Source organism: Rhea americana, unplaced genomic scaffold (assembly GCF_003343005.1).
Source record: "Rhea americana isolate MKP2758 unplaced genomic scaffold, rheAme1 scaffold_224, whole genome shotgun sequence".
Lineage (NCBI taxonomy): Eukaryota > Metazoa > Chordata > Aves > Rheiformes > Rheidae > Rhea > Rhea americana.
In genome coordinates, this window is record NW_028186340.1 from 1,234,662 (window position 1) to 1,253,839 (window position 19,178).

General features: G+C 36.6%; 1 protein-coding gene across 1 annotated transcript in view; it reads left to right on the forward strand.

Annotated features, from left to right (window-relative positions):
* Positions 1 to 19,178, forward strand: part of LOC146595489 (uncharacterized) — a gene marked incomplete at its 3' end in the record, with an annotated part of 408,834 nt that overhangs the window by 217,129 nt on the left and 172,527 nt on the right. Inside the window, exons 13-14 of the mRNA XM_085305610.1 lie at positions 10,135 to 10,248; positions 11,907 to 12,029. Of these exons, the coding sequence (XP_085161736.1) occupies positions 10,135 to 10,248; positions 11,907 to 12,029 (237 nt within the window). The remainder of the gene's footprint in view (positions 1 to 10,134; positions 10,249 to 11,906; positions 12,030 to 19,178) is intronic.

The window sequence follows — 19,178 nt, forward strand, 5'->3', positions numbered from 1 at the left end:
AGAGAAAAAGCCACGGAACAGGTGATTTAAAAGTRGCAGTAAGACAAAGTAGAGTAGAAGCTAATAAGGAGGCTAACTGTGATAGACAACCGGAAGRACCAGGTGTGGGAGAAAGTAAATAGGACAAGGGACTGTTCACATGAAAGAATTTGTTCTTACTCCTATTCTCCCTCAACATTTCATGATAGTCATCTCTTTTAACTCTGTTCTTTCCTCAAATTTCCTTGACAATTTGGTGTGTCACTGCTGGCCGGTAGCACAGGTACAGTGCTGAAAGACTAGGGACTAAAAGGCAACAGGCAGGTGAGTGGGAGCATTTTCCTGATTTTCCTGGATTCTCCCACCTTATAACTAGCTCCTTCTTGCTGGAGGGGAAGCAAGGGAAGACGTATTGCTTGAAATAAAAGGAGCACTCAACACAATTTTCTCACCTGGCCCATTTTCTCTTTGCCTCCTAATCTTCTCCTGAAAAGATCAACCATTTTCTGCTCTATGAGTTGGTCAAACTCTCAGATCCCTTGCCTTAGAAAGATGGGGTTTTGTGATGCTCAGGAGAAGGATGTTTGAATCTTTGTCACTTGATGTTAAGGCAAAATTGCATTCCTGATGCAAGAAAAGACAGTAACAGACTATGCAGTTATCTACTCTACTTTGGGGAAAATGGGATTCAAGCTTGTGAGACAGTGGTCAGGAAGTGCAGACGTGTAGGGAAAGGAAAAAAGTAATATAAATTTTGGGGGACTGTTYTCCCTGAAAAATACAATATGCTACTACTGAGATATCTGACTTAAAATAAGTTTTCTTGTATTTAATTTTTTTTTTCGGTATTAGATATATGCTGAGATGAGAAAATTAGCTATTTAACAAACTTCTTTAAAATCCCAGTGCTCTTATTATTTTTTGTAAGTTCCAAGGACAGCAGGACGGTTTTAAAACCTTATAAGAAAGAAAATATTGCTAAACCCTTGATTTTTTGGAAGTGTGTTTGGCTTAGAAATACTGTGCTGTCTGAAGAAACATAGGGTTTGGTTTAATACCACATCCACCAGTTTTACAGCAGTATTAGGAAACTGCATTGAATTTCAGCAGAGTTGCTCTGATTTACAGTGGCATAAGTAAGGACAGAATCAATCTTATTTTTTATGTGGGTCATTTTTAGCAAAGTGAGTTATCTGATGATTCTGTATATCACTGAAGTACCGTGAGTTATACATAGTAAATCTCTCACATCCTCTAATACCCATAAGGTAGTGAATTCATAAGCTGTTAACCTATGCTGTATACTTTTGTTTACTTCAAGAGTGTAGCAATGCGAAGATTAACTGAGAGAAATGCAAATAATCTGGGGGGATAATCTGGGAGGCTGCAGGACCACGTGCAGCACCAGCTGGTGTTTCTAGAGATGGCGATGACTAACATCCATCCCTCTTCATCTTTGCTCTCCCAACAYCTGGTATTCTCTAGGTAAACCAGTGCCCAAATTAAGATTACTAATGAAGATTTTTTTTCTTTGATTTGGCATGCTTTTTCTTCATGCAAGGCAAGGCCTTARAATGTAATTAATAGAGTGGGGAAAGGGACTTTTAACTCTTCAGAGTTGATGTGATCAGTATAACTATGTTATTTAGTCAGAGTTAAAAATTAAAGCAGCACATGTTTACTGTTTTAGCTTGGTCACTTAGGACTAATGCCTGTTAATAGGTGAGGATTCATCCCCAAGTGGTATCTGAGAACTGAACAAAACAAAGAGAGGTGTTAAACTGGTGAATTAAAACATAAGAGATGTAAATGAGAGAGATCTAAATGAGGAAGACCTATGGTTTGAACAGAATTATTCTTGTGTCACAAATAATTTTCTTCATCCTAATATTCTTCACAGGTTTGAAAAAGTACGCATCCAAAAATTTAAGACTGCACATTCAATCAGTAGGTGAACTGCATCTTCAGACTGAGATGGGCTGAAGATTGTCGGCTCCAGTCAGCCCAGGAATATTATTAAAAACAGACATTCCTAATGCAGTATAATTCTATCTCCTGAGAAATTAAAAACATGAGCAGACTCACTTCAGTTTATATTCTCTGTAGCTTAAAAATTAGAGGTAAAATAGGTCTTCTACTTTACCGATTTTGTTTCTTTGATGATGCAGGATATATGTTTTTTTCTGTTTTTTTTTTCTCTTATTGAATATTTGTCTAATGTGAGTTTGTATGGACATTTATTATAAAATTATGGGATTTCTATTTCACATCTCGGTAAATTTTCTTTTCCTAATTAACTATACTGTCAAGCTCTTTTCCCTTCTTCTCCTGTATCTTCCTCCCCTCTGAGCAAAGTCTGAATATATTTTCTATTTCACTCCTAACTGCAGGTTCCTATTTTTATTATTTTGTTATGTATAGCTACTGCCATGACCTCAACCTTGTTTCAATATAGAACAACATGTACATAGGATGTGAACATACTTTATTTTCTTTAGGAAATTGTTTCAACTTTGTTCTATATTTGAGTTTTATTTCTCCTGTGGTTCTCTAAATTCTTGGAAATTTGAAAGCAACATTCTGTAAATAAAATAAATACCATAGTGACTTCTTTTGCTGTTAATTTTGTTAGTGTCTGCCCAATGTCCTTATTAATTCCAAACCATTGTCTGCTTATACCAGGATGATATTCCAGACATGTCAATCTTTATATTGCATTTCTAAGAAAATCTCATTTTGCTTCTCTGACTGGTATTTTCAAATTTTCATTTTTCTTTGGTATTTTCTCCATTCTGAGGGAAGGAGACTATCTTCTCTCCTACCTTTCTTAATAGAAGTCTTACAAGAGATCTTAGCTGCCTTATCTTTGGTGGTAAGCTGGCTCTGCTGACTTTTATGAGCTGTATGAAAAGGATGGTACAGAATACCTTGGCAGGAATGAAAATTGTCAATTACAGTTTAACAAAATTCCTTTCTAAAATAGGGTTTCTGAGAAAGTGAGACTTTTTTCCCCCTGTGATTTGTGGGGGTCTCTTGTTAGTTTGAAAAAGTTTATCTCTATTCTTCTTTCTTTTTCTGAGAAATAATGCCACAAGGTATAAAAATAATGTAAAAATCAATCCTTTTCCTTTTTTGTTAGTTATTTTATCGAGTACTTCCAATAATTAGACATATATTTATTTTCTTTTATTTGGGGGACCTCTCTTTGTTGGATACAGGATAAAAGACAATTGCTGCTACTGCAGAAGAAATTATCATAATTTATTTGTTACAGTTCTGTCTCCCATCTCTCCTCTTTGCTCCATGACATCAAGAAATTCTTAACTTCTTCTTAGCAGGACAGCAAAGCAGCAAGAAGTTGCTGCAAAAATAGTTCGTAGTTAAAAGTTCATAATATTCCAGTTTGAGAGAATTAATGGGAAAATCTTTATTTCTCCTCATTTCAAGCTTACCACCTGAAAAATGACCAAACTTCATAAGCCAAACTTCATAGAAAATGCACAAGGAGATACTAAACATAAGCTTGGCAGAGAAGTAATGTTTTTTTCTATATATCAATAAATATAATATAACACATCTTAGAGAAAGAAGAACTTGAGAAATCAGGTATTAGATCTCGTTTTTCTACTAGTCGCACGAGAAGATATTTTTGAAACACCTTATCGGAAAGCAGTATAGAAGGAGTGAATAGAAGACTCCTATGTGTCTTTAACAATCTAACTTTTTGAACATTTATCCTACCACCTGAAGCTGATGGGAGTTATCTTGATTGAACACCTCCTGAATCGTTGTGCAACTGCAAAGCAGTCAGATACAGATAACAAAACATTGAAGTTACCTATTTGCTGCTTACGATGGACACATTTTTCTCATTGTTACTCTGAGAAAGACTTTGGTTTCAAAGCTTTGCATTTTCTGCAGTGTCAACGATGTTGTAGCAAAATTTCTAATATTAAATTTTGGCATGTCACCATTTTACTGCATTTTACTCCAATTTTACTGTTCTGGACTTTTAAATTAGGAAATTTTGATGAGTCTTGTGAAAGATAAACAACCAAAATTTTTTCTAGGAGTCTGATATGTTCTTTAAAACTCCCAGTTTACAATAAATTAAATAAATAATCCTGTATTAATTGAAAAACAGCTAAACATGTGATAATTCCTCTATATGTAGTGTGTTAGGATTTACTAATTAAGGATTTATAGTAATTAGTTTTGCCCCTGAGTTTTTCATTTTCATAATGTTTAACTTCACAATACATTGATAAATGCGTATTTGTGTTTAATCTATTAAGAACAAGTTCAGATATCTTCACTCATTTGCAAATTAGGTCATATAAAATAGATGCAAATCTTAATTCTTTGTATTATGTTTCCATTGCAAATTTGAAACTGCAAAATCCTCCTAGTGTCCTGTGAGTCGATTCTAATCGCAGATTTTTTTTTTTTTTCATTATTTTTTCCAGGCAGTGTTCTTAGTATACAGAATATAMACTATATAGGATGAGTACTTGAGCATGTTCCAGTCATTGCACAGATGAAAATGCTATCAGCTGTCAGCTTACATGAGGGTTTTTATTTACACACTGGCTGTAAAAACAATCCCAAAGTACCATTCTGATGAAAAGATAGTAAGGAATAAACGAATATGCAATTCTGCATTTGGATATCCTGTGGAAGAGTTATATTTAAGTACAGAGCTGTTAAATATACTAGTTTGTAAGATTCTGAATGTCTGAATGTCTCAAAATGTCTCTTTCAGCATGAGTTAATCTCATTCTTCTGTCTTACTTACTAATTTCCACTTTCTTCTGACATGATCTTAGCAACAAACCAGCCTAGGCGAGTTGCCTCGTACGTACTTCTAAGAGAGTCAGGTTGGGTAGGACTAGCCTTGGAAGTAAGAGTGACCGTGAGATCAGGATAGCTTTAAACCAGGTGAACTGTGAACTCTTATTGCAGCATAGAGCTCGCCATGGGTTGCACCACTTGTTTAGGCACTCCATATAAACAGCAGTCCCGTAAAGAGGAGAGAGCTGCTCTAGCTATGCCCTGTGCCATCTGTATCAGGCCTAATAAGCTTAAAGTTAGCTCAAATACATAATCAGACTTTTTGAATAGAACGTAGCTCAGAATTATGCCAGCTGGGAGCATACACAAGCTCTTCTGTAGCTACATAATGTTGAAAAAAACAGGATCTTCAGGAAACAAAATATATACAATTTCAGAGTTGCTACTGTTGATATTAACAGGCCTGTTCATGGCCTGTCGTCCTAAGAAGCCRTGGACTCTTCAGCTTTGTGGAAACTGGACATACTGGTCATGTAGTGACTGCTGTGTTTGTTTACAGGTAATGATCACTGTTAGAAGTGCTTTGAAAAAGGCTCACTTCCTAATATCAGTGCTTACATATAAAATCACTTSCGACTATGAATGAATTGGGATATGTGGTTATTTTGACTTTCTCTCATTGTTCTTTCCCCCACAATGGTCAAGTGTTAATATGACATGTGTCTTGGCAATTAGATCATCAAACATTTTAACAGCATCATATACAATTCCCAATTTTAGCAGTGTTAAATGGGTTTAACTTTGTGCTTTTCAAAGCTCTATTCCTGGAAAAATACAAAGTTKTTATGAAAAATGAGAGAAGTGGCTAAAATCAAAAGTAGGTCAGTACGGAATGTTGAAAATACAACACTTCGAAATAATCAGCCACGCAATCATAAATTAGACAACGACTCGCAAAGCCTCCGTTCAGCAAAAAAATGATCTGTGTTTTGGAAGATCTCGAAACAGCATCAGTCAGCAATGCCATACAATTAGAGAAAAAACACTTCGCAAGAGAATGTCAGCATTTTTGGGGCTCTTTCAAGCAGTTACAGAGAATTTTTAATTCTCTCTTTTTTCTTTTATGATCTATATAATTTCGTGAAGGATTACATCAATCTTCTAAAAATAGAAAAAAATGCAAAGACTATACATATGCAGGAATAAACTGAATAATTAAAAGTCTGAAACTATGTAGATCGCAGTTCTGCAGGGAGGCATTTGGGAGCCGTAGGATGATTTGGGCTGGACATGATACACAACCATCACATAGTTGCAAAAAAATAACAAATACTGTTCTGAGAAGTGTAATATATAAGTACAGACTGTATATCATGACCTGAGTTGAGACGCTGTATTATACATGAGTACAGAAATAGAAAAGACAGGAGCCTGACCCATCAGAGAGCTAATGAGTGAGACCTATGAAGAAATGCAGAAGGAAATGCTTATTTCTTTTTTTTCTCAAGCTACAGACAGAAGACTGATGGGAAACATCAGTCATGATATTTAAAAAAGTCAAGATATGTAAAAAGCTGCAAAAAGAGAGAAATCAGTTGTTTTCCACTTCCCTGAGAATAAGACAGAAAGGTTTACTAAGGTAAGAAAAGCATAWTTTAAAGAAAACCTGTGGGAATAGTGGAGACAGAGGCTACTGTTGTATAGGCACTGTGGACCTTGTCYCCAGCAAAACTTTATCCAGGATCACTTTGATAAAATATTTCTGAGTTATTTTCTTATTGAAATAAGCATGGGCAGTGGTGACAAGCCCAGCGCCAGAACACATATGGACAGCAAGCACACTGTACCYACGCGATGATTTTCAGTGGGCGCAGAGGCACAGAGATCTGCTGCAGTTAAAGCACAACAGAACTGCCAAACGACCACACTTGCTTCAACTTGCTGTCCTCTTCGTAACTAGACATTTTAAAGAAAAAGTTAGTGCAGATGCTGCCAGGTGTTACATGTTAAGTGTTAGTTGTGGAGACTACCTTCTGTGGGAGAGAYACATCTGCCAGTCAGATTTTCTGTTTGAGGGGGTTTCTATTGCTCACCAAGGGCTTGAATCCAAGATGATGCAGAGACTGTCAGGCTTGCCTGGCCTTCATACTCAAAACTACCCTCGCTTCTCATCTATTTTGAATCTGTGTTGCGGCAACAGTACTGCTAAGGGAGACTTTAAGTCTATCAAAGGTAGGTTAAGGATCCAGTGGTGTTCTTCTGGACCCTGACAGTCAAAGAGAGAGKCTAGGATAGGAGCAGATGTATCTTGTATTCAGTTTGGGGTTGTGTAGATGCTGCCACAGGTAGAGTTTTGTTTTTTACAATCACAGGCCTCTCTAAGTGAAAAAGAGCACTACTCATGCTGGAACATTGCATATTTTTCGTGGTCCCTGCTGCAAGCATCTACATTGGTAGCCCCTGTAGCTTGGTAGTCCATATCACATACTGTCTTGCTGTAAATGTTTTCACTCTTCGGAAAAGGTAGCCATAGTGATTGATATTGATATGGAAACAAGGCATTTAGAGTGGGCTGTGTGTGAGAAAGCTTGTCTACATTCAACTGAAATGAATGGAACACRGATATGTATTTGAGCCTGCATGAGGGGTCAACACAACCTTAAGCTTGCTCCCACGTTGTACCTCTTCCTGGGAGCACAGTTATAACTAGATATTTTAGATCTTAGTTTATTTTTGATCCTAAATATGGGCTTAAAGGCTACATAAAAAATATGATATTGTATAAAGTCAAATGCAGTAAAGATGGGTATGAATACACCTAACATTAATGAGCAAACTTGATTAGTAAAGTGAAAACTAACTTCGACAAATTTAGTTCAGGATTTGAATGCTCTATAATAATGTTATGATACTTCCTCTTTTTGTAGAATGAAGTCTGTTATCGAATACTAAAATGGTGGGAAAATAGAGCTCATTGGAACTTAGGCCTACAGAGGATGTCCTAGGCTACTGAGACTAGTTCACAGGGCAACAGAATGACAAAAAAAAAATAACCTGAAAGGGACAGTGGGAGTTCCCTGATTCAACCATAACAACACTCCAACCAGAACAGCACTGCTCGTCACTCTAAATTGGAAAATATAACAGTGAATTTACATCATCTTATGCTCTTAACCAAAAATCTATTCCCTGGAGAACAAAGATCATTTTTAATATTTAATAATTTATCCTGTCAAAAAGTAACAAGCGATATTTCGAAATATATCAGTACAGCTAACTAGGCTTGTAAACTTTACCATCTGTGAAAGTAACATAGGAATTACAGTTTACCTAATTATTAATCTACACGCTTTGGGCCCTGCCATGAACATATAAATTATTCTAGACAGATTATGTACATGCTATTTGACAGTTATTAGAATCAGGGGAAATATATGGGGGCTGGACTAGATGATCTCCAGAGGTCCCTTCCAACCTTACTGATTCTATGATTCTATATGATACTTAGCACTACAGTTCTGGAGATCTCTAATTTAATGCAATGAAAATTATGATAATCTAAATAGTAGTAACTGCATGGTAAAAAAAAGTTTGTGTGTATTCAGTGTAAGACAAGGCTGAAAACTCAGTTCTTTGAAAGCATATCTTATATCTGCCTTCACTTGTATTCTGTGCGGGTTGTGCTGTGTACCTTGTGTCAGATCCCAATCTTATATTAGAATTCATAAATAAATTCTGCAAGAAAGAGAGAAAAGAACTCACACATTGATCATACTGGGACACTTCATTATTTATCTGCATTTGTTGTTATTTTGCTGACACAACTATCAACAACAACTCAATACAAATTAAATCTTCTGGTATTCATAAATACATCATAGACCAACATTTCATGATTCTGAAGACTTTTGAGTTTGTTTTCTAAATGAAATAAGGTTCTAGAGACATTAAAAACTGACATCAAAATAGGAAGGAAAGACAAATAATTTAAATTAAATTTAATTATTTGTCTTACCAATCATATAGAATTGTTTTAATTTATTGATTTAGTTTTATTTGCTAGTTTTAAAATGTTTTTATAGAAAATACTTAAATTGGTCAATTTTTGCTTTTCGTAAATATATGTCTGTTTAGAGGTGTGGGGCATGCCTTCATTATACATTTTTCACAATTCAAGTCCTGAGAACCCAACATAAAAAGAATAGATTTTCTCCATTCAAATAATTACTTTAAGGTATGTGGAAAGAAAATAAATGGATGGAAAGAAGGAAAGCATTTGGATAGGAACACTTTCATTTTATACATGGAAATTATTATTATTTTTTAAATTTCAGTAATAATGAAGACATGATTTATTTTCTTCTTGTCATCAAATTATGAAACAGTTTACTTGTAGTCACTAAGTTTTTATCAACTATGTGTTAAAAATTAACTGCAGAATTCAATCTAAAAATTATATATCTATATGTATATATAGTTAGATAACTAATGATATATAGATTACTAGATTACTAATCTAGTTCTACCCATTATACATGTAATGCTTTAAAAATAATGCCTTAAACAGGAGTAGCAACTTTAATGAGTGGCACTCTTCAATGGAGCGTGCTAACTGTTGTGCAAAGATTAGTAGCAGTATTTGGATTGAACACAAAACAAAGTTATATGTCAAAATACACCTAAAAACTAAGAAAATCAAGTTGCCCAGTCTTTTTGTAGGTTTGTCTTTGGATTTTTGTTTAATGACATCTATTTTCCTTCTTTTAACAACATACTGCATCCTCATGTATTTTACATAAGCTTTAATTTACATATGGTGGAGATCTGAGGTGTTGTATTGCACACATTTGTTATGCCTCATGCAGACTCTGCATTTTTTTAACTCCTCCTCTCCACAGCTGAGAGCACCAGACAATGGAACAGATATAACTGATGAACTGTCTCTTATATTAACAGAGCAAACTTCACAAAAAGTATCAAAAAAAAATTAGAGAGAGTCTGATATAAGCAGAATGAATGTTTTCCCAGTTTCTGGGTGTCAAATTGCAGCATGTTCTTGAGGCCAAGTAAACTGATTGYATTTCTAGTACCAATGAACTTTTCCAACACTATTGAAAATGGCGCTATTGCTATTATTCCAGGAATAAAGTTATGTATTTTTAATATTGAATAAAAAATATGTGAAATTTAATTTTCCATTAATAAAATACAAGAATTCTGACTTCTAGTATCCATGTTTAGTGGAGTCTCTCTATTCTACTATCTCTTGATTTTAATTATAAAAGAGCGTTTGGGAAAAAAGCTTCATGTTAATAGCATGCATAAATATAAAGAAAACCAAAGATTATCTTGTTTTCTTTGTAGGTTTTTTAGGCCAGTACTGTGAAATAGAAATGAATGAATGTGATTCAGCTTCCTGCTTGAACGGTGCTGTCTGTCAGAATGATGTCAACAGCTATGTTTGTTTTTGCCCTGAAGGTAAGTTGTTCAAAATAATTTATTTTTATTATTTGTGACAATTTGCAAAATTGCCTGCAGTCTGCAAAACATCTTCTTGACAGTCTTCAAAACCATTGTTAAAATTTCTTTTCTAAGAAAATAAATTACTCTTTCTGAAGTCTCATTTGCATCTTTGTCCATCAAGGCACCCAATAAAACAAACACTCTCATAAAGAATGGAGACAGATATGTTTGTAAGTGCTACTTTTAGTTGACAAAATATTCATGATTTTAACAATGCCTGAATGAGTGAAGAAAGCACTTYGTTTTCCTTGGTCTCAAGGAACAAGTGGTTCAAGGAAAAGCTGAAGTGTTTAAAATGATTTAAACTTACAGTGTCTTTCTGAGATACTTCCATGAATGGGTTCCTTCTGAATATTTTTTATGATTCTTTCAACTATTTTTAGCAAAAAAAGAAGAGTCAAGATTGTGGTTTATAATCTGTTCTTTGTTTCTTCATTTTAAACTTTTCTATACTTCCTTGTTTTTAATCTTAATACTATTTTGTGCATATGGACTGATGGTGTATTGATTTCATAGCTTATAATATTTTATATATCAATACATGCATTCTAATGACTATGATATCTTCAGAAACTCATTAAAGAGGAAATTGCTATAAATAAATCTCGTAAGTACAGCCTCCATCATTAGTTAGTTTAAATTAAAAGCCAAAACAGGTTTTGGAAGGCAGTTGAAAATTAAACTTGGAAAAGATCATTCTGCTGTTTACTCTGCTTGACTGATTTGTATGATTTGAGTGAGAAAAATAAATCTTGGCTTCCACATTGATAATTCTGTAGTTTACTTGCTACTTGTGAGACACAGGTCTGATTAAACTCTGATTGCAAATGAGAACTATTGCTATATACATTATTAATGAATTCAGGGTAATTCCCAAGTTTTATGACTTGGGGATCAGTGGAAATTGGTTCCATGGTCAGTTTGAGAAATTATCAGAATATGCCTTGCACTGAGGGTGCTGATAGCTTAACATTAGTCATGGTGTTCCCGCAGCCATGGCCTGTGACAGCGCTAATGACAGTCATTTTGTAGCGTGACCAGGAATTAGAATACATTTACAAGAGCATAAAATGTCAGATACTACAGTGGACATTCTTCAGCAAGCTCAAGGATAAGAATTCTTTTGTACTTCTTAGTCTGCTAAAAATCACTATTACGAGAGAAACAAATAGAGAAAAAGTAGAGATGTAACTATTCGAGAGTTTATTTTTAGAACTAGAATCAGACAAATAAATCCAAGCACAACTTCTGTTCTTCTGTAATGTTCTCAAAATGTGTACGGTGGCACAAGACGCATAGATTCTTAGATACATAGATGCATAATCTCTGCTGAACAAAAGGCTCAACTTGTTTGACACAAATACTGAATCCTAAATTTGTTCTTTCAATTATTAGCTCCTTTAAAAATATATTTGATGGCCAGATGTACTTTTTTATTGATAGACCAAAAAAAGTTTTTAGAAAGATAAGACTTCAAGATAATTTTCTTATGAGAGTAAATTGATAACAATTTATTATTTAGAAAAAAAGACCCAACCCCATGCAATAGAAAGGAAGGTATAGGTGTAGTTGAATAATGTAGAACTCTCTTTTTTTTTTTTCTTTCAACCAAGGATTTGAAGGGATGAACTGTGAAATCAACTTTGATGAGTGCGTTTATGGCTTCTGTAAAAACAATTCAACTTGTTTAGACCTGGTTTCAGACTACAGTTGTGTTTGTCCTCCAGGATTCACTGGTAAGATTAAAAAAAAAAAAAATCTGAATAAGACACTAAACAGTTAAAATTTTATTTCCTTTTCTGAAATTAAAGCAAATACACTTCTTGATAGCATTTTGCTTGGTGTTTTAGTGTTGATAAAAATAAATTCAGTTCATTTCAGTGTTCTGTGCTATTGCTAATCTGCTTTAATTTCCTTACTCACATGATGGAAGCTAAAAGTAGTATATATTCTGTTTGGTTAATTCCTAGAAAACAAAAAAATATATTTTGCGTAGAAAAAATATTCAGAAAAATATTTAGTTTCTGAAAAATATCATTTCAAAAATTTCCTAGATAAGTAATGATGGCTGCAATTGGTGTTTTTTCTTCAGGGGATCATCTCACAACCACTTTTTTTTTTGTTATTCAAATAGAAATGAGAATATAATTTTAGCAACAGGACACTTTTAGTTCTCCACCAAGAAGATGCCAGCACATCCTTATGATAAATAGCCTGTAAATTGTGCAATTATTTGTGTGGCTAACAGGTTTAAGAAAATTGCTCTTGCATCAGGAGCAAATCTTCATGACAGTACTCTATGCCAGAAGSAGCTAATGGGTTCATGGGGAAATCAATAAAAGTGTCTCAAAAAATATGTCATCTTAAGCAGCATGCTGTGATATCAGGGACTGGAACATGCTGACTTTCAGTTGCTGTTCCACAGCAGCAAATGGAATAGCATTAGTCGTGAGAGGTCACACAAAGACAAGCAGCAGCCGCAGAAATTCTTAATCTTTCACCATTTGCTGGGCAGTCTCAGAAATCATACAAGGTTAGTGGGCAYCATGTAAGAACCCAAACAGGTATGTACAGAGAGCTCAAAATCAATAGTGACCAATGAAGCAGGAAGAAAATACAAAAGAGATCTATGTGGAGGAATGGAAGGTGCAGAAGAAGTRGGTAGAGTAGTGAAAGACTAGGAGACAAAGGTAAGTTAGAAGAAAACAAAGCATTTCAGACTGATAGTAACACCAGTGAGAGCTGGTTTTGGAGCAGTTCGTATGTGTTTTGTCAATGGTTAGAAATAAGCAGATGGGACTTAAGTAATGTCTAACATGCTCAGATGACTCTGTTGAGCAGGGGGGTTGGACTAGATGATCTCCAGAGGGCCCTTCCAACCTTGCTGATTCTATGAATGTAAGATAATACACAAAAATTTAGAATCTGTGAAAGTGGTAATAGTTACAATTCCCACAGATGTCTGTGATTTTGCTTGATTCTTGCCAACATATTCTAATATTATCCACTATTACAAAACTGAGATGTGCTCTATTTTCTATAAGATCAGATTCTCCTTTTACTTTTTTCTTTGATAACTGGCTTTGCTGTCATGAGTTTAAATATTGTATGCCTTGTTTGTGTTAATCATGAAAATAATGGAGGTGATCACAAAGTATTTGTTCATATTAACAGGGACATTTTWAATAAACTTTTAAAAAAATGAACTTTAAAAAACTCTTATTGCTATATTACATGGGTCAAAATAGAAAAATCTATAGTGGGTCCCCAAAAACAGTTTTAATTAAGGACTGCAGGAAAAACTGTTCCTTTGGAAGTTCAGCTATCCTACTTTGGGATATGATGGGATCCACATTACAGAACCTGTAAGTATAAACTGAAGTGCAGGTCTTCCCAGTCTAGATCAGGGTATGTTCTCCTTAGGAGGAACACTTTATCCTAGACTCATACTAGTGCAATTATTTTGCCAATAATATATCTGTTCCTTGAAATCATTGAATTCAGATACACCATTCCAAGACAAAAAGGAGTCAGGCTTTATTAACAATAAAATGGAATACCACTGACTTATGGGCAGATTTTAATGGATACCTCGAGGCCCACATGGAAGTCCTAGAAGTGCTCATAGATAATAATACATTATTAAAAGCTCAATTTTCTGCTTTTTTCTTCCCTCTGTGTGAGGGAATTTTCACAATTTCACATTGCTCTTACTTCATGCTGGCTTTTCTTTTCTGAGATTGGAGAGTTCCCACAAGAAAACAAATCAGCCAGCGCAGTGATAGACTTGATCAGATAAAAAATGGCCAAACTGGGAATGGGAATAAGGGTCTTCTGGATTACATTGCATACTTTCTTCTGTGTTCATGCTTTTTACATAATATATGCACAACCGCTGTGGACATTGAGCCCACTTTCTCCAGGCCTTCCAACAGCTGCTTCATCCTCTCAAGAAAAAAAAGTCTCTTGACACSCAATACTAAATATTTGAGCCCCCCGCCCCGCGCCGGCTGCTCGGTGCCCGGGGCTGCCCGCGGCAGGGGGGCAGCGGCCCCGCCCCGCGCACACAAAGCGCTATTGTTTGCCCGGCGGCGGCTGCCGGGGGGGGGGGGGGGGGGGGAAACACCGCCGCCCCCAGGGACCCGGCACGGGGCCGCATTTACTGGGCTACAGCAGTTAGCACGAGTTAGAAAGCTCCTCAGCTAATCTGGTAACGCCCTGTGGACCATGTCTCCAAGTTCTCCCATGAGACTTCATCAGCGTGAAATTTGGAAAAGTCTTATCAGTATGTAGAGATGGTCTTTCTTTTTTTTTTTTTTCCTTTCATTAATTTTCAGATGCAGTCTGTTCATTTCTAAATTAAGTTCAGCATCCAAACTGCTTCAAAAATTGTATTAGTCCTAGATGCTTGCTTGTCTTGCCGTCACTAGCACARCGATGGATGCGATGACTCCTTGGTGCATTTGTGCATATCCAGCGTGTGCTGTGTTAAAAAGGCTGTGCTCGGTGGGAAGGAGGAAGCTGCCTGTCTGAGCCACCCCGGCTGCTGCAGGCAGCGGAGGGGAGCCCCACGAGCTGCAGGGGCCCCTTCCTTCCCGGGGAGCTGCAGCGCTGCTGCAGCAGCCGTGCGTGGGAACAGGCACCACCAGGCAGTACGGGCAGGCCTGGACGCCAGGGCAGCTCTCACGGCATGAGAAAGTCAGCAAGCCAGCAAGAACTCAAGGACAACCCGAGCATCCTGGGAGGAGCGGGGAGCTTGCTTGCAGCTTCTGCTGCCACRGAAAGCCTTTGTTGTTAAAATCAGCAGTGCCTCAGCTCTGGGAGCTTTGGGAGTTTACTCTCAGCAAGCTTCTCAAAAGGGAGCCGTTCCTGAGGAAGACAAGGAAAAGTCTTCATCTCTGTATTATGTCAGAGCTTGCTCTCAAATGCCCTCCTGTGGGAGTCAACATACACCTGCTCGCTATAATAATCCCATAGTGTGCAGAGCCACTGGACGGGGCTGCCACCTCCTTCTCTCATCGTGTTTTGTTCAGGTTGGGCAATGAGAGGCATTTCATGAGCATCTGGCCATTAAGATTGGTAGCGGCTGTCCGTATTCACAAACCTAGCAAGGCTTAGATGCTCAGCACATCCGGATTCTGATAATTCTGAGCATGACCAGAAACTGAAGATATGGCAACCAGGGAATTTTTATATTGAATACTGTTATTCCTTTACTACTTTAAGATACCTTGAATCAAATGTGAAGTTGATGTGGAATTTACTGGTGATACAGATTGAGAAACTAGTTTTATGAGGTGTAAGCTATTGACCATTTTCATTATTAACTGTGCTCTGAATAGCCCTAATATTTATAATTCAGGAAAATTATTGTTTATTTTACTCGTCACATATATCCACCARTCATACAACAGTTAAGAGTAATTGTTATGTTTCCATCAGGTCACAGCTGGATTTAGCACTGAATTTTATTGTAATTTAAATGCATGAGATGCTTAATCTGACTTCCTCGCTTTGACCATGTGTCATATCAATTCTTTGTCATATTTTATGAAATATGTGCAATATGATCCTCATTTTAGACTTTGGCTGTCTCTCATTCATGATTAGCATGAGACAGTATGTACCAACTCTCAAAATACACCATCAGTCATATGTTGATTTAAACAAGTCCGTAAGCTTTACACAGCAGTATAAATAAACTTTCTAGTCTTYCTAATATGCTTCCTGAAGATAAAACCAGTATATTTTTCTCTGGTATGTCTCATACTATGAGCTGTGGGCATGCGTAGAAGCTATTGTAGCTGAACAAGTGGTCCCTGCAACACTGAACATTTGTAAACCAGGATTAAAGAATGTACAGTGTCCACTAGCTCCATCATGAGACAACTCATTGCATCATGAGGCAAACTGAAAAGGGCGATACCCTTTTTTTTTTGGATGCTTTCAAAAATCTTTTCCAGTATGTTTGCTTTCCAAGGTGTTCTAAAGTTCGTTTTCAGTGAGCCCACTACAGCTGCTCTATTTTATGCATTTTTTTGATGTTCTTATTTAATATCAGAACCACTGCACAGTTTAAAACCATTGCATCACTTCATATTCAGTTCCATGTGAACCATCTCCAGTCCTGTCCTCAGTAATTCAAAAGAGAGAATTGATGTCAGAAATATGTTGGTGCTTGACCATCTTTCGAGTCAGCCATAGACACTGAGTCTTCCATGTACCTCATGTGAGAGATTATTGTTCTGCATTCCTGGCCCTTACAGAAGCAAGCCAAAAACCCTATATTCTTCTCTCTATGTCCCCTAAGGACTGAGTTCATATAAATAACAGACCTGCTTCTGATCTCTGGTTAGAGGGCTAGCGTTTTTCAAACCACATTAAAATCTGGAAACAGGAGACTTAACAGGGCCTGGAGAGTTGTGCTGGCTCCTGGCCAGCAGCTGTGACTCACCGGTGGCCCAAGGCTGGTGTTCCCCRTGCAGCACCACTACAGTGCTGATGGGCTGGAGCAGGCTTCCCATAACCACCTATACAAACTAATTAAAATAAATAGGATCTATTCAGATGTGGCTATGTATATTCCTCAGTTATTAGAGAAAGTTTATCATCATACTTAAGTATACCTGCTTCCCTGGAGATGAATTCTGGCTAGAACACAGAGTGGGAGAGAAGATTAGTGGAGTGCAGAAAAGTCTAGTTTCATCATGCTGTAAACTACATTAAGTAGAAATTTTGATAAAATAATACGCAAAAAACTGTTGAATTGCATGAAAGAAAAACAAATCAATTATTGTTCAATAAAAATGTTTTTCCAGTCAGCTAGAAATTAACCAAAGTCTCTTTTTTATAGGAAAATAAATAACACATTTCTCTGATCTCTCATCTGCAAATACTAAGCATGAATTGTTAAAATTATAGTCATAGTGAATTGTAACAGTTGGAACCATCTGAAAAAAAGATATGTTAATTCTTCAATCAAAAGTTTAATTAATTTATATGGGATTTACTTTATCATTACTCTACCGGAGGTGTTATGAGATTATTTTCATATTTCAGTTTATCCCCTTTATTTTAGATATTATTTTTCTCAATAGTGATGCCAATTTTCATGCATAGTATAATGTATTTAGAACACACATGAAAATCTTTCTGGGAGATACTGTGTATTTAATGTATTTTAGATAAATAGGAACTTAATCATTTAAAATGAAGAGGATTATTTTTCAATAGAAAAAAAAATGTTGTAGGTTGCTGGGAGGCCCTTATCAAATCAAAAATGGAAAGCAATCATCTCTGTGATTAAAGCACAAGTGTAGGACTCTGTTAAACATGGTTGAAAATCCTTATAACTTCCTGAGTTACTACGGGAAATTATCAAAACTTTCCTTAACTTCATGCTTTTGCTATAAACTCTTGTTTTTGTCCTCTTCTTGCATTTGTTCTCTGTTTATATTATAAACACCTGAAGCCTGGATGACATCATAGTGTGAATATTAACATGCCAGTACAGTGAGGACCATTTTTACTTCTGAGTTGGCCTGTAAAATAAATGTATTGAAAATAAGAGAGAATTGCATCAGGATTTTTATTATAACTGCTGCAATTACGCTGTTAGGAATCAGTTTTAAGTTATGCCCCAAGCAATCAGTAAGATATAAGAAAATCCAGCTGCCCCACTGCACATTTTCTATCCCTCACAGGTGTTCTGTAACTGAATTTGGGAAACGACAGGGGCATCTTACAAAAGAACAGCTTCTTCTGGATTTATTCAAGCAAACAGCTCCTCTTATGAAAAAAATAATAATTTTGTCTTGGACAAACTCTGATATTCAATACTGTCTTTTCAATGCCAACTAAACCAGTGAGATTGTACCAGAGGTTCTGATACTAAATGATGTTTCCCAGTATACACTGGGCTGTGCTTTTTACAAGTGAAACAATTTCTCTGCTGCCTCTTTGGCAGTGTTGTACCAGAAAAGACGTGATACTATCAATTGTAGAGCGACTATGCTAACTGGTAGTCATATTAGGTGCTGTCTTCAGGAACACATCCAAGTATTTAACTTTTTTTCTTCTTTACATTTCAGCCTTTTTTTGGTCAGGATGTTTTTCTTTCTTTTTTTGGGGGGGAGGGGGGAGAGGGGTAGGGAAGAGTATGTTTCAGTGTGAAATCAGTTCATTTTTGCCTCTTCTATTCTTCCTTTCCTGAAACCTGATAGTCATGGTTATGCAAATACAAATTATTATGCGAACATCCAACCTCCTAGCCATATTCATATGTGGAGGCCTGTAGAAACACATATTTCTCTACTTCTTTCAACACAGCTCAGTCAAGGTCCCACTGCTTATATTGTAAGGCTAAAAAGCATTGCTAGATCTGTTGGTGCAGCCATTCTCGCAAGCTAGGCCATATTTTTTCTTCTGAGGAAATATGGGTAGCTGTAATGATGCCATTAGAATCTTTTTCATAGAATCAGTAAGGTTGGAAGGGACCTCTGGAGATCATCTAGTCCAACCTACCTGCTCAGCAGGGTCACCTACAGCATGGTAGACAGGGTTGCATCCAGGCGTGCCTTGAAGATCTCCAGAGAAGGAGACTCCACAACCTCTCTGGGCAACCTGGGCCAGGGCTCTGTCACTCTCACAGGGAAGAAATTCCCCCTCACGCTCCAGCAGAACTTCCTGTGCTTCAGTTTCTGCCCACTKMCTCTTGTCCTGTCACACAAGGGACAACTGAAAAGAGTTTGTCCCTGTCCCCTTGACACCCTCCCTTCAGGTACTTGTACACATTGAGAAGATCCCCTCTCAGTCTTCTCTTCCCCAGGCTGAACACGCCCAGCTCTCGCAGCCGTTCCTCATAGGGCAGGTGCTCCAGACCTCTG